Source organism: Heteronotia binoei, chromosome 11, assembly GCF_032191835.1.
Source record: "Heteronotia binoei isolate CCM8104 ecotype False Entrance Well chromosome 11, APGP_CSIRO_Hbin_v1, whole genome shotgun sequence".
Lineage (NCBI taxonomy): Eukaryota > Metazoa > Chordata > Lepidosauria > Squamata > Gekkonidae > Heteronotia > Heteronotia binoei.
In genome coordinates this window covers 46,242,625-46,264,199 of record NC_083233.1, presented here as the reverse complement: position 1 = coordinate 46,264,199, position 21,575 = coordinate 46,242,625, and the positions used below count along the sequence as shown (strand labels likewise).

At 45.0% G+C, this 21,575-nt stretch overlaps 2 protein-coding genes across 4 annotated transcripts in view; one reads left to right on the top strand and one right to left on the bottom strand.

Annotated features, from left to right (window-relative positions):
• Positions 1-21,575, bottom strand: part of GDPD2 (glycerophosphodiester phosphodiesterase domain containing 2) — a 444,005-nt gene that overhangs the window by 397,960 nt on the left and 24,470 nt on the right. The window lies entirely within an intron of this gene.
• HTR2C (5-hydroxytryptamine receptor 2C) overlaps positions 1-21,575 on the top strand; it is a 64,736-nt gene that overhangs the window by 30,377 nt on the left and 12,784 nt on the right. For all 3 annotated transcript variants that reach the window (XM_060249925.1, XM_060249923.1, XM_060249924.1), the window contains exon 2: positions 1,023-1,673. In XM_060249925.1, coding sequence (XP_060105908.1) covers positions 1,289-1,673 — 385 coding nt within the window. In that variant the 5' untranslated portion in view covers positions 1,023-1,288. The remainder of the gene's footprint in view (positions 1-1,022; positions 1,674-21,575) is intronic.

The following is a 21,575-nucleotide window of genomic DNA, read 5'->3' as shown; positions in this document are numbered from 1 at the left end:
GATAGCACCAGGAAGTTTTTTACTAGCTGCTGCTCCTTTCCTTTTAACTGTAGCTTTGCCTGCAGGTCTTAGCATTAAGAATGCTTCTGTCCCTTCCGTGAAATGCTTCAATGGTTATTCCACAGATAAAAAACCTCTTGCATATGATCCCACCCTACCCCACCTAAATTGTCTTAGCAAGGAATAAGACTGGATATTGAACATCAGGCAGCATTGATCATGCCGTCTGCTCCAAGGTTAATGTACAAAAGGCTGTTTAGAAAGAGAATGAAAAGGTGGTATAATTTTTTTAAAAAATGGGTGGAAATCACAAGCAATACACCTTAAATCTCCATTTTATCTTCCTTGCTTTTTTTGCACTGTATGACTTGCTTATTTCATGTAGTTGCCAACAGATCTGTTTTGAATTAGACCATTGTACAAATTTCTTTAGCCAAAACTATCAGTCTCAGAGAGAAGTTATGTCTGGCTTCTTAGTTTTTATAGTTTTCCTGTTTCACTTCAGGATATATTGAATGATCCCAAATGCTTCCATTTAGGGCAGTGAGTTATTTTTGACTTTATTTGAATGCTTGGAATTGCCAGCTGAATGCAGAGCGCATTCCAGTAGGGTGGCCGTGTTAATCTGTTGCAGCCAAAAAAATCCACAGGGTGTCTAAGGGCATCCTAAAGACTGACAGATAGTTGCGGGGGGAAGACTGTGCAAGACAGATAAAACTATTGGCAGGAGTCTGGAAACACCTGTGAAGCATGCATTACTATTCAGCAATACTGTTTAGAATTGTAGCCCACCAAGCTGAGAAGAGCCTACCAGCCTTAAAATGTGGTCCATTGAAGCTCCATTAATGCCTTGCCTAGGAATGTCAAGCGCAGAGCCGAGGAGATTTGTCAAGCATCACATAAGCTGGAGATTCATGGCTAGTGGTTGGCAGCGACTGTATTCTGCTTGGTGGGGTGACTCCCAGCCATTAGTCCACTCTGATGTCTATGAAAATAAAGGGCCTCTGTTCTTTCCTTTGCAGAATGCTGGCCTTGAAGGAGAGCTGGACATCGCAAAGATCCCATCACTTCTTGCTGACCGCCCCTCTCAAGTCATGGGGCACCACTTTAATGGCATTCCAGAAGAGCTGCACTCTGACATTGACAAGCTTTCATCCTCTACGGAAGGTCAAGCACTTTGGTGACCCAGGTGTCATGAGATCCAGTTGTTGCCTTCGACCTTCTTCCATTTGTGAGAGGTACTAGCGCCAAGGCGCTTTTAAAGGGCGTGGAGTATCCGTTGCATACAATGAGCGCCATCAATGGGGCTGGAGTTCTCGTTGGCCTTACAACAGTGTCTGTCACACTGGACTTTAGCTTGCACAGCGGTCTGATGGCTTGGCCACTGAGCCACAATTTGACTCTAAACCAGAGCTCCCCGACATCTGATCCTCTGAATATCTCTGAGGGGGCAGAAGTCTCACGGAAGTCCATCAGGGAGAAGAACTGGCCAGCTCTCCTCATCCTAATCATCATCCTGCTGACAATTGGGGGGAACATTTTGGTCATCTTGGCTGTTTCTTTGGAGAAGAAGCTCCAGAATGCAACTAACTACTTCCTGATGTCCTTGGCAGTGGCAGACATGTTGGTGGGAATCCTTGTCATGCCAGTGTCCCTCATCACCATTCTCTATGGTAAGTTCAGTCTGCTTGTGTTAAGTTTTGTGCTGCTTAAGTGGAAGGCAGCAACACTTCCAACAAAGCAGGGAACTGAACAGCAATTGTGTGGCTTTCTTTACTCCTACTCTGGTTTTGTTGTACAGATTGTAAGCCGCTCTGAGTCTCATTCAGAGAGAAGGGCGAGGTATAAATCTGCAATTCTTCTTCTTCTTCTACAAAGCAGATTTAGTGTTTTGAGTGATGCGCTGGTTCTGTGCCTCTGGGACAAGAAATGACATTTTGCTGTGAGCAGAGAGGCAAAACAAAAGGTGAAAAGGCAGGCCATGGCAACTGCATTCTCATGTGCACAAACAAACATACATACATGTACCAAGTCCATAAATATAAATCATGCCTCTCTGTGGGGGTGGGGGTGGATAGAGAGAGAGGGACTTGAGCGTGGAGTGGGCTTGAGAGCAGGTCTGCATGTGTCACATTAATGGCTATCTTGTGCATTACAAACTTTTGAGAGAGATGGAAAATATTTTTAGCATTCCCAAAACTTGGAGAGCTTTTTAAAAACCTTTAGTAGATCTCATGTGCTTTGGGTGGGTTTTTTTGCCTTCTGGCTTTTCCACTGTTCGATGCTGCCCTCTTGCTGTCTTTAGAACTGCAACAAAGCAGTGTAAAGGAGGCTGCAGTGGGATCCTGAAGGAGGGGTGCTGCAGACTGCGGAGCACACAGAAGGCCTCAGGTTCAGTCTCCAGCCTGAGTTGCGGGAGTTATCTGCTTGAAATCTTGAACAACCGCCACCTTGGAGAGCTCCTACAGGTTGTGGCAATGCTGGTCAAGATGAGAGAACCAACAGTACAGTTCCAGCTAGTATCTCTCTATGTGGTCTGTGCCTAATGATAGCTCCTCAGTGGCCTGAGCTGTTGCAGGCATTGGCTAGACTACAGAACCTCGTCTTTTCTGACTTTGAATTATAGAATTTCTTAGCCTCATTGTTGAATTCTGTATTCCTCTCTGCCAAAATAATGCCTTCAGTGATTCCTCAGTATTCTCTCTCCACCACCAAACACTGACCACAGTGTTCTTCTGTGTCCCTTGGGCCAAGATCCAAAGAAACGCAAAATTAGTTCCTGCACAGCCAATGGGACTCTGAATTTGTGCATCCCCATCCACAACCCTATGCTGCAAAACAGAATGTGTTTGGACATTCAAACCCCCTTTTTTATATGTTCTAGGCTTTTAAAAATCCCAGGGATGTCATTGGGGTATACCCAACCTGGCTCTGTGGATTCCAACCCATACTTCTACCCAGGGAGTTCTTGTCAGCTTTCTGCAGCTCCCAATAATGCCATTTTATAAAGGAAACCCTCTGCTTACGCAGCAGTTCCAAAAGCCAGTTACTCCAAAAGCATGAGCCTCATTACAAATTAGTCATACCCCCTTCCACTGTGAACTTTTTTCTAGGATACACCTCCAGAAATTCATTCTTTTCTTTTGGAAGCACAGTCATCCATTGCACATCTCTGGCATCCACATGGGTCAGGGATTGACTCAGGCTCAAAGACTGTTGAAGAGTTTACTGTGAATTCCTTCTGTCATTTTCCCCTGTTCATGCACACATCTGTGCACCTGTGATTTGCCATACCGGTCTTTAGTACAGTTTGCACTGCGGAGCTCATAGTAATCAGGTGGCTTTTTGTTGGTAAGAGTTGCAAGTGTAGCTCTCTGCAAGCCACTGAGTGAGCACCATTGATCAACAGGCAGCTCTTCACTATACGAAATGAGAGCAACCACCTCAAAGTACCAATAGGGATGTGCATGAACTGGCTCATGAGCTAAAGCTTGTTGCAAATTTTGGATGGTTAATGGTTTGCAAAGTGAAGTTTGTAGCAGGCCAACCAATTCTCTCTTGCAATCTGTGGTTAGTCTGTTGCCCAGTCACATAACTTCTTCCTTTACAGCAGTGCAAACATACTGTCTCTTCTATCTACCCCTCAGTGCAAACCCCGGTTCACTTCTTCTCCTACTTACTGTATCCCCCATCTCTCTGATCTTCTGCTGTCACAATTCAATCACAGGGGCAGATTGGCTATTAGTGCAACTGGGAAAAGTCCTGGTGGACCAATGGCCTGATGGATCCCCTGCTGGGGCCACCTCCCCTGGGACTACCCTTCCTCTGCCCAAAGAGAGGGGTAGGCATGAACTGTAGGCTTGGGAAAGGAGGACTCGCCATGGTGAGTGATGCACCCACCCAGCCCAGCTGTCTTGAGGGAGAGGAGGGGCACCAGACAATGCCACTCTGCCTCATTCTGCTTTGCTGCCCCTCCTGCTTGGGGCATATTCCTTCCTTGTGGGGAGAGTAGAGCCAAGGCAGATGAGGTCATGTCCCTTTTCCAATCCAGCCCTGTTCAAATCCCCCTCCCCTGTGCCCGGCATTCTGCCCCCCAAATAATTCACCTCCCTTGTCATTCTGACCATGTGATGGTCTTTTCTTCATCCCCTAACTGACTTCTTGGGTGCTCTGGACCAAGTATAATGTCTTCATTCACTCTCAAGGCATCCATGGCCTTGCTCCCCCTTATCTCTTATCCTGGGACATCTCTTCCACAGTTTCACACCACCAGCTCCAATCTCACAGCCATCCCAAGCTCTTCTGCTTCGTCAGATAACTCAGCCCATTTCCCCTTATGCCTAGCAGTGCCTTCCAGAACACCTGCCTGATGCCAAGCCTCTCTCCCTCTGCAAATCCCACCTTTTCCAAAAGCCACAACCCTTGGCACATTTAACTGGAATGAATGCTGCTGCTTCCCCTCTGTATCTCCACCTCCCTTCACTCCCTTTGCTAAATTTTAGATCACTGGCATCTCCTTGGGGCAGAGATGTCTTCGGGTTCTCTGTAAAGCCTCGTGTGCATTGACAGTGTGATCTGAATGAATACAGAGTCATAAGGAATGGTGATTAGTGTAGTGTATGAAATGGAAGGCTGTGCAGTGGTTCTCAGGCTTAGGGGTGGATCAGTGCCAGTGTTGAGATGTTTCCACCCATCTGCTGGGAGACTGAACTTTTAGAGATCCCCAGGAAGGGATCTGGGACCTGAGAAATGGCAATCTGAGCAACTTGTTTAACATTTTTTAAAGAAGGCATAAACAGAGACTGTGCCTTAAGAAAGGAAGGTACAAGTCAACCAGGCCTGACCCTGGTAATTGGGACACTTGGAGTGTGCAACATGGTGGTCAGACAGAAAAGGCTACCTGGTCCTTGCAAACATGCTTGTGAGCCCATGGTTTGTGGAGCTGTGTCTTACACTTTGGAAATTGTATTTCTTCCATTGTAAAAAAAGTTCTCCCTAAATAGACCTTTTTCATGTCCCTTCCTGCACAATACACCTTTTTGTGTGTGTGTGTCTGAGTCACAGTGCAAAAACTAGAAAAAATCTTCATGCCTAAACTGAACTTTTGCTCTGCAGGCTTTTGAAGGGAGAAGGATGTGATATTTCTGTCTGGAACAGCTGGAACAAATGTTCACAACCCAAAGGAAATGAAAGGTTTCTGCTGGAAACCTCCAAAGGCAGGACGCGCACCCACTCTGTCCCTCTGCTCACACTGCTGGGTTTTGAATGAGGAATGCTTGGAAGCTGAGCCAGGGGGCGGTGTGTTTGTAATCGTGCTGTGCCCTTGCTTTTCCAAACTACCTCCACCACCACCCCACAAGGATCGAAACAGCATCTGATTCAGGATGAACTTAACATCTTGCTTTTTGTGTTCTTACATTTTAGAGCCCTTGCAAACAGGATGGATTTTGCCTCTGGGTTGCCAATCTGGGTCAAATAAAATAAAATAATACAGGCTACCCAGGCCATGCCTAGGTCTATATAGGCAATGCTTTCTGTTTCAACGTCAGCCTGTCTCTTCCTTGTTTCCTCCAGTTCCAAATTGTGCATGCACAAGGCTAAACATTGTAGGCTGGAGTGGGGCTTGCCACTGCAATGTTGCCCATAACAAGTATACCCTGTGTATGTTCACTCACACACTTTTATATTAAAAGAGCTCCAGAATTACACCTACATTTGGCTTTTGGAAATATGTCTATTTTTCAGACTTAAATTGGCTAAATGATAGGTCATTAATCGACTTAAACTTCTCCTTTAAAATGCCCTGGAGCTCTTTGTTGAAGTTTAATTATGGATCTTTCTAAATGACCTACCATGCTGTGAGTATAATGCTTTTAATAAACCCTCTTGTAGTGGAGGAACGGCTGAAGGACAATGTCTGAGATGAGGAACATTCCAGGATGTTTTCAGTCTACATAAGGGACATCACAGAAAATGTTGCTATTGATAGTACGGGATTAGAACTGAGATCAGGTATAGAAATGACACTCCCTTTGTTGAATGATTTATCATGAAACAGATACAGATCAGTTATTGTAGATTTTCTGGGCTGTATGGTCGTGATCTTGGTATTGTGAGCCCTGATGTTTCACCAGAAACTGTGACTGGCATCCTCAGAGGTATAACCCTGAAAACTGGAATTCTCTCTGGGTCAGACAACTCCAGTTTTCTGAGTTATACCTCTGAGGATGCCAGTCACAGTTGCTGGCAAAACGTCAGGTCTCATAATGCCAAGACCATGGCCATACAGCCCAGAAAATCTAGAACAACTAATGAACTCCGACCATGAAAACCTTTGACAACCGATACAGATCATTGAAAGAATGCAGAGCATCATATCAACATGCCAAAAAGAAGCTGTCATATACAGAGCCAGCCCATTGGCCTACCAAGCTGAGCAATAAGACTGAAGTTTGCCAGGTAATTGAGCAGGTAGTCCTTTTGAGTACCTTCTACCACAACTGGAAGTGCCAAGGATTGAACCTGGGGCCTTTTGCATGCAAAGCAGGAATTCTGCCACTGAGCCACAGCTCTTTCTTGAGTTATAATGAACCACCAGACTTTTAGTAGAAGTGAATGGTCAGTGGAGTTCTGCCAGCAGGGGCTCATCTTCTGATTGTTTGTTCCTCTATGGGGAGTCTCACCGCCCTGCTTGAAAGCTATTGTTCAAGGGAAATTCCACCCCATGCCCAGAGATAAAATGCTTTGCTGAGGAAATTCAGTTTTCACTTCACTCTAATGAACCCAATTAAGCAATTTTTTTTGCATTGTACATTGCTTGGTTGCTTGGTTCCCCTCCAAAGGCTTGCCCTTCCTTTCTTAATATGCTAAAATAGTCCAATTGTGCCACGAGCCCATTACAAAGCAACTGATAATAAGTGGCACAACTCCAACCCTTGCCAATTAAGTTCCTGCTCTCTGCAGCGTTTATCAGTTAACCTTCTTTCCTTCTTTAAATGTCTTGCACTAATGGACAACTTACATCTGACAGCCTAGAATGTTTTCTGTAGCATTTAATTCCTAAAGGGCTAATTAAATAAGTGTGTTAATTAATAGATGGCAAGTTGGGTAGTGAGCAGATGAAAAATTAACTCTTGGTTTGCACTTGCTGGAATCATAGCTGAAAGCTCTAACAGCACTGAGAAATGAAGGAAGGAATTCTGGGATTAGACTAAAGTCTGGAGTCTCATTTTATTACTTTATTTTATTTACTTAAGTATTTATACGCTGCTTGGTCCCTGCAGGGACCCAACGTAGCTTCTACCCTCTAAAATGTTATGTAAATAGACCAGTACACATCAAGCCAACAACAACCACATTTCGGCCACTCATGATCTCATTGGCTGGCTCATCTGAAGACGTAGGCATATGAACCTTATATTAAGAGCTAAATGCCCAAGAGCCCTTGGTTCATATCCAGGGGCTCATGTCACTGGTCATGCCTAGAGTATTGAAATAAGAAGGGAAATGCCAGTCTTTAGCAAAGATGGTAAATATGTTCCTCCCACTCCTTTCCTCCTTACTAAAGAGCCTCTGGCTGTGTCCAGAATTTATACCTTGAGGAAGGAACCTCATGGGTCCATCAAGACAAATTCATTCCTCACGTATCATTTCTCAGGCCAAATGCAGGCTGTCAGCCCAACTAGGCTTTGTGAAGGAGTGGGCCTAGTGTTGCCAAGTCCCCTGCGTTCTCCAGCGGGGGACTTTCTCATGCATGACACTATGACGGCACCCAGAAGTGATGTCATCACACTGGCAATGTTGCACTGGGCCGCTCTAGGCGTTTCTGGGAAAACTCTATGGTTTTCCCAGACACTCTAGCCATTGTACCATAGAGTTTTTCCTCCCAAATGGCAAGAGCATCTGAGAAAACCAGAGTTTCCCCAGAAACGCCTAGAGTGCCCACCGCGTAACGGTGCGATGATGTCACTTCCGGGTGATGTCATCACACCAGTGATGTCAGGGGAGGTTCCCCTGACATTGGGCCGGTGGGTTGGGAACCTCTTGAGTGGGAAAACCCCCACCCGGACTGGGGGACTTGGCAGCCCTAAGTGGGCCTGTATGGCACATATGCATTTGTTACATTCCCGTGTTACGTTATTGGGGTACTTTCAGAACATTTTAGGTAAACATAATGTGTCAAGAGGCTCTCAGACACCTTTGAACTTTACTTGTGCTATTTATGCACATACATGAATGGTTCCAGTGCAGCCTTCAGTGTGAAAGAAACCAATTGTTAAATTGATTGAGGGAGAGAGACTTACCCTCTGTATTCTGGCCTTTGTGTATTCTGTGGTGCTTCAAGTGATTAAGTGTGCTCTACGTGAACTAGGATGCTGGTCTGTTATCCAACGGTATTAGCATTCAGCATAACTGTTCCTTCAAAGCAACAAAAACGAATGATGACAAAAATGGGAAAAAATCAGAATGCAAATTTGATTTCTTCTATTTATGATGGATTTTTAAAAAACCTAGTGTCTTAACTGCTACATAACAAACCTGACTTTACATTATATCTGAATACAATGCATATAAAGTAGATATACATTCATTACAGCAAGAAGTATGTGGCTGCCTGACCAGAAATTTTGGAGTTTACATTGTTCTCCTTTTCATAGCTCTGCAGTTTCAATCAAATATGTTTTAATTGTTATAAAAACTAATCAGAATGCATGTTTGTTGAGGTAGCATTAGGTAATGTTTGAAAACTGAGAAACTGGGGATTTCAGCAACTGAGGTTTTGAATTGAATTTGAACTGTGTCATTTGACTATGAGTTCCGATCTCACCCTTATTCATCCTGGGGCCAGCAGGAGTCTGGTTCAGTTATTTAGGTCACTTATGTTTGCAAGGTTTGCAGCCATGAAGTTGTAGGTTTGAATCCCATAGTGGCTCTGACCAAGTGAAAAAAGAAATATTTTAGGGGAAGGATTGTAGCTCAGTGATGCAGCATGCACGTGTGTGTTTCCATGCACAGCATCCCAGACTGAGTCTCTGGAATTTCCAGTGAAAAGGATTTCAAGTAGTGGGGGGGAAACCTCATCGGTCTGCTCGCTTGGAGAGCCAGCCCTGGGCTAGACATACTGATATTCTGACACTTTCAGGTGATTTATATGTTTATGTGATGTCAGGTGCCCTTCCCAGGCACAGACCTTAAGGAAATGAACCCTACTAAGGGCTGGGGAAGCCGCTCTGATTTCCCCTGGTTCCCTCCTCATGGATTGTGACATGTGGGTCCCTGGTGGTTTCCTGTCTGCCCCAGCCTAGGAAGAGACCATTAATTTAAATAGCTGTGTTTTGGCTCTGAACACTTTTCCACTGTGGTAATTTATACCATCCCTACAGTGTTTCCCATCTGTCCTCTCATTACTCTCCAGGGAAGGTGAAACTTGGCAGTTCTCAGAAGCATTTAAGGAATTCTTGTTGTGGCTGCTTGCTTCTACATGCTTCCTCCATTGCCTTTTTCTCTTTTTCTTTTTTGTGCCAAGGAAGCATCCACCAGGAACTGGAGACTGGTGGCCCAGCTGTTGACAGGTGGTCTTCCTGGCTACTTTTTGCCACCCCACTGGTCGTATTTCCTGGTCTGGAGAAGGACCTTAGCAGCTGTGCCCAATAGCTTATTGCAAAAGGGGATGATCTGGCACCCACTTCAGTGGTAGAGCTGACCCAGGCTGTTAAAGAGTGAATGGAGGAGATGAGTGCAGAGCAGAAACAGCTGCTCCTTCAAGAGCAAGCAGCATGGAAATGGCCTTGGAGGAGGAGGAGACCAGCCTGTGAATTAGAGACTGCTGCACATGCCCCTATGCAAACTTTTAAAAGGCCTCCAACAAGACACATTTGGGGCCAATTATGTTATTTGCAAAGACTGTGTGGTGACAGGTTTGGCTGGCTCTCCACCATCACAAGCTTGCACTCTGGGGTCCCATTCTGCCACCACTGGAGAGGAGAAGAGAAGGATAGAATTAAAAAAAGGCTCATGGGCATATCAGCAGGGCTTCTGCATGCCGCAGTCTGAAATGCAGATGTTCAGACAAATGGTAGCTGCTTTGATCCTGGATATTTTAGCTGTTACTTTTAAAGAAATGAAAATATGACTAGTTCTTGTGGTCAGAGGGGGGAAAAAAATCAAGACTTGAGTGTAAAGCTTCTATGTGTACTTTCCCACATAACCATTCCTGCACTCCAAGAGCTGTTAGTGTGTGGATATTTCAATCTAGTGGCATCTTGAAGACCAACAGTTTTATTTGTTGGTCTTCAAGATGCCACTAGATTGAAATATCCAATCTATTTGTTGGCCTTCAAGGTTCCACTGGACTCAGATGGCTACTCACCTGAATCCATGTATGGGTATTATTTACTTCCTTTTGATTAAAACCTGAGGGTTCTACTGTTGAGGAAGGACAGGAGAGATGGAATGATGGCCTGAGCAGGTGGCAGACAGCAGGAGAGACAGGAAATGAGCTGGGTGGGGGCAGACCGAAGGCTCCAGCCTTCACCTTGTGGAGAAGTATAGCTTTCAGAGAGCAAGGGATCTTGGCCTGAACAGATGCTGGAAAAATGATTTGTGTGCCTGGGTGTCCGATGGTAGAAAGAAAAAACTGGCCCTCAAGTGCAGAAGATGGCAAGAGGATCTAAGGATCGTTTGCCTCCTAAGATAGTGAGAGCCAGTTTGGTGTAGTGGTTAAGTGAGCAGACTCTTATCTAGGATAACTGGGTTTGATTCCCCACAAGTTCTCTCAAAGCTGTTCTGCTCAAGAGCAGTTCTGGGAGAGCTCTCTCAGCCCCACCTACCTCACAGGGTGCCTGTTGTAGGGAGGGGAAGGAAAAGGAGATTTGTAAGCCGCTCTGAGACTCCTTTGGTTAGTGAAGGGCAGGGTGTAAGTCAAGTCTCTTCTCATGCTCAATTCCTTCCTATCTTATGCTCCTTGTCCTGGAACATGTAGGGAATTCTGTACATCTGGATCTCTTCCCTCCCTGGCTGCCATTCCTTAGCAATTTGAGTCTGTACTGTGCTTGGCATCAGAATTTTTAAGATCTCCTTGTGATCCTAACGGCAAGGGAGGGAGCAAGGGTGAAGAAAATAAATCAGATGATGCATCAACTGGGGAAAAACAGGGCACAGTTTTTACTGAATGCAGTTGCAGGAGCACTGCCATAGCATAAGGTATGCATTCTAGCATTGGGCAATCTGTCAGATGATGGCACCAAGCACCCCACAGCCCACCTACTGGGAGTCCAGAGTGAGATGGCAAGTCCAGGGGTCCCACATGGGTGTAAACCACTGCATGGTTCCCTTGCCATCTGAGGGTTACAGCAAGGTGACAACCCCTGAGTTGGGGATATCCCCAAAGGCCTCACCCCCAAGACCACTTATAGGGATCTCAAAACCAAGGGAAGCTGGCATGCAGGCTCAGCCTTCCCCAAAACTGGATCCAGCCCAGTGCCCAAATCACCCACAAAATCTGCAGCAAGAACATGCAACAAAACATAATTACAATACAACTGTGAAACATGAAACTGAAGGAGTATGAGTAAGGAATCAGTAGCCAACTGATGATGCTGGCCCCAGTGGCAGTGCATTAATAGGAGGGGTGGACCAGAGTGAAAACAGGCCCAGTGCCCAGTTGGCTGCTCATGCCACCACCAGGGCCAATCACCACAGCTTACCACAGCCACTATGAAGCAAGAAGGCGAATTCTTCCCCCTCACTCACTCCCCAGCCCTGTGGCCATAGATATGGGGCCATTGCTTGTTGCAAACATTTCATGTTTCAAGAGTGAATCTTGGGCTTGTTTGTTGCATGGATGTTTCTGCCTAACCCTGTTGTGTCGCATTGTGTGTGTGGGGTGTGTGTGTGTGTGGAATACCTGAAACTGCAGAAGCATTTTTATGAGGGATGTAATCTGAATTTCATAAGCTTTCTGGTTTGAACCCCATCTCAGTTGTGCATCTTTCTTTTGAGAAACAGACCTGAGAGAATCACAGCACAGGGATTTCTGTGGCATTTCCTTCTGTTACACTTTCCCCATCTTCCTTCTTCTTCATAACGGTTGTCCCCTGTGCAAGCACCGAGTCATTACCAATCCATGGGGTGATGTCCCATCATGATGTTTTCTTGGCAGATGTTTGCCATTGCCTTCCACAGTCATCTAGACTTTACCCCAGCAAGCTGGGGACTCATTTTACTGACCTCGGAAGGATGGAAGGCTGAGTCAGCCTTGAGCAGGCTACCTGAATCCAGCTTCCACTGGAATCAAACTCAGGTTGTGAGCAGAGTTTAGGACTGCAGTACTGCAGCTTTACCACTCTGTGCCATGGGGCTGCTTTCAATGTAAGGAAGCCTCCCCAAAACACCCATGTCCAATTTCAGCATCTCTGTAATTGGGATTCGGAGTTCCATCCATGTGCTCTCAGATTTTGCTCACAAACACCAGCTGCAAATACACTTTTGAAGTGTGTTGTCAACAAGCAGCTTGTCTTTTTCCTCATTGCTCATTGTGTGTGTGTGTGTATGGATAGGTATATAGAAAAAATAAGGAAAGAGGGCTAATAATATTTAAAATTATTTATTACGATTATCAAAAATCTTAGCCAACGTATAACATTAATGCAGATTTCAAAAAAATATTCAAAGATGCTCCATGTACCTTTACTGTTACAAGTACATCAATCCTCATTGCTCATTTTTGTGGGTTTCCCCCCCTCTGAAATTATTAGCTGTAATATTCTTTGAGGTTTTTCTTAACAGGCATCTCAGGTAGTGCTGAACACTGAATTTATTGCAACCACGGCAGGAATTAAAGGGTGAACAGCAATAAGGGATGCAGAGCACTTGGTGAGGGAGGGGGAGTAAGAGAAGATTCCCAAATGTGTCACCACAGTTCAGATTAATCTTCCTGCTTCTTTCATAAGCCCTGTACAGAGAGGTGACAAAAAAGTAATAAAACCAGAGTGAATGAAGTGCTTACCTTTATATGTATGTAGCCTTTGGTATTTCAAAAGCTGGAGAGCAAACTTTCTCACCAAGCTGATTATTAAGTGGCTCAGGACTCTTTCACACATTACACAGGACAGACACATCATGTATCCTTTCCACAAGTAAGTACATTAAGTCCACTGGCTGACTTGCTTTTAGGGTGTCCAGGTCTGTATGCAGGCTTATCACATTCCAATTTTGCATTTTTTTACATGCATAGTTTCACATTTACCTGCTCATACATTTTCTCTTCCTCTCTTTTGGGCTGTTGTAAATTTTGTGCTGCGTTTTTATGTTCCTGTTTGCTATTGGACTTCTGGTTTAAAACCTTTGGTATTTTTATGCTGTTGTTTTCATCTCATTATATAACTGTTGACACTCCTTCTGTTGCACTAAATGCTCTAACTTCTTTTAACCACCTTGGAACCCTACTGAGTGACGATAGTTCCCCCCCCCCCCCGCCATTGTGACAACTAACTTATGGTGACTGTCATGGGTGCTGGGGACCCTGCAGAGGAAGTTGAGTCTGACGAGGAAACTGTGCCCCTGCCACCTGCACCAGTGCCCCTGCCTCCTGCTGGAGAAGATCCCAGCCCCCCTGCCTCGCCCTCTCGGGTGGCTCGTGTGCGTGACCGCCTCCGGCAGGACCTCAGGGATCGGAGGAGGGCGGCACGCTCACAAGCAAGACGCTCCCTGAGCCCTGAGTTCTGAGAGGATTCTGGCCCTCCTAAGAGCAAGGATGCTTGAGTTATGACAGGATCCTGGCTGCCTCCCTGAGCCAGCAATTAGCCCAAACAGGCAACAGCCAGCAGAGGGCTATATAGCTGTGGGCTTTGGGAGGAGGCTTTGTGGAAGCAACTAGTCATCTCCCTGACATCCTAGCATCCACTCTGGCTTGACTTTGGTTCCTGACTCCCTGACTTTGGCTTTTGACTTCTGGACTCCCTGACCTCGGCTTCTGGACCTCGGACCTGCGATACTTGTACACTGATTTGGATTTGGCGCCTCAGACCCTCCTGCTTACTGGCTACAGACCTCGGACTGCCTCTGGACTTTGCCTGACCCGGCCCCAGCCGTGACAGTGACCTTGTAGGGTTTTCAAGGCAAGAGATATTCAGAAATGGTTTACCATTGCTGGCCTCTACATCACAATCCTGGATTTCCTTGGTGGTCTTCCATCCAAATACTAGCTGGAGCCAACCCTGCTTAGCTTCCAAGATCGGATGAGAATAGGCTAGCCTGGGCTAACATGGTCAAGGCAAGTGGTGGTAATAAAGTACATTAAAATAAACATTTTGCAGTTAAGAGACTGTTGAAAGAGGCCTTCTCTGCTCTTGTGACATGGGCTCAGCATGCCAGGAAGGTCTCCTCCAGTATGTGCCTCTTTGAAGCAAATGCAGCTTCCTTTTCATTTCAGTGGGGGCTGTGCAGGGGAACTTCCAGATGATGGCATTATTTGGCTCTTATTGTATAACTTACTGCACCACCCCCACAAATGCCAGTGCGAGCCATTGTGGCATAGTGGTTAAAGTGTTGGACTAAGATCTGAGAGGCTCATGCTTCAAATGCCCCCTCTGCCATGGAAGCTGGCTGGCTTGGGTCAGCCATACGCTCTCAAGCCACCTACTTCTCTGTGGGTACAGCCGTGAAAAGGAGAACAATGTGAGCCACTTTAGGCCCCCAATGGAGAATAAGTTGGGGTATAAATGAAGTGAATACACAACTCTCAATTGGCTGTGGAGAGGGTCCTGTTGGCCTGTGTACTATGGTAAGCAGATAAGGCACCTTTGGAAAAAATGCTAACAGAAGTTCATATTTGGGAGACAGGAGTTAAGGAGCCCTTTGGTGCTGTCTGTGCTTACTGGGAGTCTGGGCACAATTAGATATGATGGTGTCCTTAGGTTGAACTCAGGGACAATGCCACTGTAGTACCTATCAGGGCACCCTCCACTGCTGTTTTGGCACCTGAAGATGTGGGGAGGGGGCAAGGGCACCTGGTCTTGCTGCACTGTGGGTCTAATCAGGATCAAGCCCAGGGGTGGCCAAACTGTGGCTTGGGAGCCACATGTGGCTCTTTTACACATATTGCGTGGCTCTAAGCAGGTGGCTTGGAGAATGCATTTAAAGTTGCTTTATTTCCACCTCTCCCTCCCCCATCTATCTATCTATCTTCCTTCCTTCCTTCCATCCCTTCCTCCCTTCCATCCCTCCCTCCTGCTCTCAAACATCTGATGTTCATGTCTTGCAGCTCTCAAACATCTGATGTTTATTCTCTGTGGCTCTTTACATTAAGCAAGTTTGGCCATCCCTTGTGGATTTTTAAAATTTCTCCTTTTAGGCACTAAAATGGTGATGGCATCTCAGATTCAACCCAGGAAAGCCATCTCATTTAGTTCACTCTTGAGTCAGCAGGCAACAGAGTGGAAAGCAACGGAGATGGATTGTGGAACCAGGGTGAGTCCATGGCAGCAAAGGCTGTGCTGGAAGCCAGATAGGAAGCTCTTGAGGCCTGCTTGAACCCTTATTCTGGAATTGTGTCACATTTCTGCCATGGGAGTCAGATGTTCACAGTCCTGCACATTTTTGCAGGAACATGCTCTTACATAACCCATTTCAGTGTCATCATTGCCATTCGCATCATCAGCATTGTAATTAAGCTTCTACAGCCCTGGATCGAAAAGCAATTTTTAATAACAGAAGTGTTCATGTATGCCAGCAAATCAAAGTGAAGGAAAGATCAGAATCCCAAACAAAACAAAATAATCATTTCCAAGTATTTAGTCACTATGTTAAAAAGGAACAAGGAGATGATGCTTTATGTTCCTGCCATATGTTTTGTCAAAATGCTAATTAAAATGTCCACATCCATGGTTATTTTTACTGTTCCACATGCCCTGTCTCCCATCACTGTGAAGGACTAGCAGCTAAATGGAAGTTGCTAATGTGTTTCTATAGCAGAGATTTTTAAAGGAGGTGCTGGTAGTGGGCAGGGGAAGATGGTCCAGCAGCTCCTGCATTCCTCTTTGGACCAGGTTCTGCATCCCGAAAAAAGCACATTCAGACAACTCCCAGTTTGTGCAGTGTTTTGTCTTTTCTAATCTCCACCACTCAGACATGACAGTTGCCTTCAGCCTCCACTGGACTCACGGGAGCTGCTGTTGAACCAGTATAAGTGATGCCATCCACATGTTTGGTTAACATGATCCTACCCTTCATTACAGTTACACTGCAAATTAGTTATTCTTCCAGAATAAAAAATATCCGGCACATAGAAAATCAACACATCATGGAGAAACTAAGCTAAAATCCTACAATAACTTTTTATCACCCTTTTTAGTCTGCAGAATCATTGGCCTATATTCAAGTCACACCATTTTGAAGACTTAAGGGTGCTTACATTTTTTAAAGAGAGGGTGGCAATTTTTCCCATTTCCCTGTACATGGGAAACATCCCCTGAAATTTTGTTTGCAAGGATCAATAGACCCTCTGAAACAGCATATTGAAAGGTCTACAGTGGGAGAAGGGAATTGGCAGAACTCAGTGCTTTCTTTTCAGAAGACATAAGTGTCCAAAGCATATAGCCTTCTCTTCCTATCATGTAACCAGATTCAGCATTCAAAAGTGTTATAGTCTCAAGTGCCCAAGCCATGTGACAGTTTCTGGCTATCTCCAATAGAATGTAGTGAACATAAAACTGAGTGTGGACACACAATCCTGAACCCTTGTTCAGTTACAAAATCTATTTGGGCCAATGGTCAGTGTAAGGAAACCTTAACTTTTATGCTGAACATTATGGCTGGGCTATCCCTCTTCCCTAAGAGGCTAACTGAGACTCCTAGAGGAGGACCGGCATAGCAAGAGTTCTTTGTCGTGAAAGGCAGGTGGAGAGGGAGACTGATTTCCCATTAGCCTTACCTTGCTCTCACTCTCCTCTTCTCAGCAGGGCTTCCGTCGGATTTCACACAAGCTGCTCCGAGGCTGCAACTCGCTCTGCCTCTTTCGTGCAGCAAGCAGGATCCTCTAAAAATTGGTTTCTGTTTGCTGCATGAAAGAAACAAAGCTAGTTGCAGCCCCGAGTCATCTTATGTGAAATCCGACGGAAGTCCCTCAGAGAAGAGGACAGTGAGAACAAGGCAAGGCTAGTGGGAAATTGGTTAGAATTAAGGAAGGTCTTCAGGACCTAGGAAAGCACAGGCATTATTCCACCAGCAGGCAGAGCTCAGCTGAGTCTTAATGCTACAGAATTTCATGATCATGTTTTTGTTTTGCTTAAAATTTTCCATAAGAACATAAGAACATAAGAGAAGCCATGTTAGATCAGGCCAATGGCCCATCCAGTCCAACATTCTGTGTCACACAGCGGCCAAATATATATATATATATATATATATACACACACACACACACACACACACACACACACTGTGGCTAATAGCCACTGATGGACCTCTGCTCCATATTTTTATCTAACCCCTTCTTGAAGGTGGCTATGCTTGTGGACGCCACCACCTCCTGTGGCAGTGAATTCCACATGTTAATCACCCTTTGGGTGAAGAAGTACTTCCTTTTATCCGTTTTAACCTGTCTGCTCAGCAATTTCATCGAATGCCCACGAGTTCTTGTATTGTGAGAAAGGGAGAAAAGTACTTCTTTCTCTACTTTCTCCATCCCATGCATTATCTTGTAAACCTCTATCATGTCACCCCTCAGTCGACGTTTCTCCAAGCTAAAGAGCCCTAAGCGTTTCAACCTTTCTTCATAGGGAAGGTGTTCCAGCCCTTTAATCATTTTAGTTGCCCTTTTCTGAACTTTCTGTCTTCCCTGTGTGGTCCTCTTTTCTCTGTCTTACTAACAATATTCAATGACATATTACTGTTGAAATTGATTTCCTCCCCATCAATTGGATTAAAATGTCAGTTAATATAAAAGTGGCATAAAAGAAATGTGACCCCAGAGTTCAACAAGAAGAATGGCAAAACAAAAAGACTCACAGCAACAAAACAAAACAGGAGAGGACTCGTTTGTCTATCCCTGGCTCAAATGTACCAGTAGCAAGTCTGATGGCTGCTCAAGCCTTGCCTTTCGTTGGTGTGTGGGGAGGTCCTGAGAGAAGCAGACTTTTCCCTTGGAAGCTTGAGCTTGGTTGCCTTTGACTGACCTGCCACCTCCGTGTGACTCATCATGATGCCCTTGTTGTGTCCGGAAATTCAAATGAACGATGAACGTTGTCAAAACCTTGAACTTGCAAGGAAAAAAAGTCATCGAAGGTTGGCAGCGGATGCTGATTCCTGTCTTCAGAGCATTGCTCTTTGTGGCTGTCGGGGGAACCATCAGCCCATCTCCATGACCTTTCATAAAGGCAGAGTCTGTTGTCTTCTTAACCTTGTCAGGCAAGTGAAATGCCATTAACTTTACAAAAGGCTTGGAGTTCAGTTGGAAAATTAATCCGTCATCTCTAAGAGCCTCTGAAGAGTTCAGAAGGGCATTTCAGATGCAGAAAAGCAGGTGGAACTTGCTGTGTCAGATTTTCAGGGGAAAAATCCTTAAGCAGGTGCTTAGTTTTCCACTGGCTGAAGGGTTTTTGTTGCTCCAGTGCTTTGATGGATGGCCTTAAGCTGCCAGCACTCAGTGTTTTTTGTCTTTGCCATAATTATGCAAAAGTTTGGAGTTTTACAAGATTCTTGCCAGTTTAATTGTTGTAGTTTTCAGAACATGACTAACTCTGTATTAAGCTGGAGTCTGAAATCAATTATATGTTCATTATTTCCTTCACAGAAACCTGGTGACTGCCATATGAACACATGAAACTGCTTTTTATCCTTCCAGAACATTGGTCCAGCTATCCCAGTTTTGTCTATGCTAACCCATAAGAGCTCTCACAGGCAGAGGAAGATCTTTTCCTCTCCCTGGTACCTGAATACCTTTAACTAAAGATGCTGGGGACTGAACCTGGGATCTTCTGCATGCAAAGCATATGTTTGACCACTGAGCTTTGACCCAGACTTTTTAAACTATGTTATAATGGGGGATGGTACAAAAGTCCAGCTGCCAGTTTACAGCTGGTATCTAAACTATTGTTCCTGATCTATAGTATCTTGCTTATTGGCTGGGCAGGAAGTTGCCATCTCATCCTTATTTGTGGGTCCTCCTGGTTACTAGATCCTCCTCCTGCTTCATTAATCTCTAATTGGAGGCACTCTGGAGGAAGAGATCCCGAACCAGTGGTTACAGATTAAATTGAAAGGCATCATGGGGGTGCAGTTTTGAGGAAGGATGCAAAGGAAGAGCATTTGTAAAGAGGGCTATTAGCTTTGAAGCCTTAAGGCATCCCATGCAAAACCATCCACTGTGGTGATTTCAGGACAGGAGAAAGAGATGTAGGTGAGATGCTACCAGATTATTGAGGAATGGAGTGATGCTGTGCCTGAGCAACCAATAATCCATCTGACTATGGGTGCTGAGAGGCAGGGAAAAGACTCAGCCACTCAGGAAGGCCCAAGCTGATTCCTTAGTTTCACCCAGTAGATGCTGCTGGAGCTTTTAAGCAGACAGTCCTGCTTGTTTTGCCCTACAGGCATTAGGAAGCAACTCCCTTGGGGCTGGACTCAGGGCTTTTTTGAGCAGGGATGCACAGGAACATAGTTCTGGTTGGCTTGCCATAGGAAGGGTGGTCTAATATGTAAATGAGTTCCTGTTGAGCTTTTTCTACCCGAAAAGCCCTGGTCAGACTCCGATATTTCTCCTCCCCCCACTTCTGCTGCTAGTTTAGGTTACATTTGAAGAGATTAAAGGGTTATGTTTTGTTTCCCACTGAGCTGATTATGCAGCTGATTTATCCTGTCATTTCAGCACTCTTTGCCCTTCACAGCTTTTCCAAGGGAGAACGACTCTTAGTGACTGCTGAGAGTTGGGACAATGGTGGCAGAGCATCCACAGATCCTCAGTGCACCACTCATCTCAAAGCAGAAGCATTGTTTAGAGATCCTTCAGCTTTGCTGGCTGCTGCAGAACTCCCCCTTCTCGTTGAGCTGAATAAATGGTTTGAAGACTTTCTAAGCGTACATCCTAAATCTCAGCATAGTTATCAGGAAACTAGCTTTATTAAAATGTATAGGACTGGCTTCCAAGTAAATGCAATTAAGCCAACTGTAAATTGTGGAAATAAAATAAATACATTTGTTGTGATTCATTTTTTTTTAAAGATTAAATTAGAAAGGGTGGGGGTGGTGAGCTATTAATTAAGAGCTGGAGCTCCTGTGCTGAAGGAAGCAAAGAAAACCCCAACAATCCCAACAATCCAGTGATGATTTTCAGCGATGTTCCAGTGTCTTTAGAGAAGGTTTGGGCCCTCAAGCATTTCACAGCTGAAAATGCCTGTGACATCCCTACTCTTGTACCAACAATCTCTCTTCTCATCCCCCTTTTACACATTGCTGAAGGTTTTGTTCCATCTGCTGTGTTAATGCGGCTGTGCTTTTGATTCAAGATGTATTCAGAAAATTCAGGCATGGGGTGTGAAACAGGCTATGCATTGTATGGTGCTTTAGGGTCAAACTAGATGCAAGAGTATCTGTGAGTCTGATCCATGGACATCCCCACCAGTTTAAAGAGATTTAAGGATGCCACAAGGGTCTCCACACAGTCACTCTATGCCTTTTCAGATACCAAAACATCTCTGTGTGTGTGAGTGCAACTGTTTTTGGTGCTTGAAAAGACAAATGGGGAGAAACAAGGGTGCCTCAGCCTGCTACGCTGTGGCCCTGAAAGCATGTTAAAATCTTTTAGATGGTGACAGTGTGGGCCCATGGACACCATCATGGCTAGTTTGGCTCTCAATGTTCACATATACCCATTACTACAAAGAAAAAGCCCAGCAGGAACTCATTCGGATATTAGGCCACACCCCCTGACACCAAGCCAGCCGGAACTGTGTTCCTGTACATTCCTGCTCAAAAAAATCCTGCAGATGTGTGCTAGAAACAGAACACTGAGACATTTACATTCAGAGACTTTTGGGAGAGGGTTGACCCTTGAAGGATGACTGGACTAGCAGCTCATACAATTTTAACTAAGCAAAATGATTTACCTGATTAAGGGACCAGAAAATGGGGACTATCCCTCATAAATAAGGGTTCTGTAAAGGTTCTTATCCTGTGTTTTTCTTCCCCAATTTCCTTTTTCCCTTTCCTTGTGTGTCTTCTCCACCCTTTGCCTATGTATCTCTGACTAAACTCTGCTGCCTCATGTTTTGCAAACAGTACATCCTCAGTAAACCAACCGAGCAATGTTTGACATCTTGAAGGCTCCATTTGATTAAGAAGCACCTGCTTTTGGAAAGCAAAGTGGCAGTTTTTGGCAGTGCCTCTGAGTAAATATGCTGCAGACTTGATGGGGCTCCTATGCCTGGCCATAGGCAGTTAAAATGACAATTTACCATCTCTCTTTGAAATCTAGTTGACAAACTAGCTGTAGGTTTCAGTACCAGGCCTTTTGGAAGAGAATCTGAACCAGGATATTTGCTGGAGACTTTTCATCACCACCATTCATGCCAAAGGTTGCT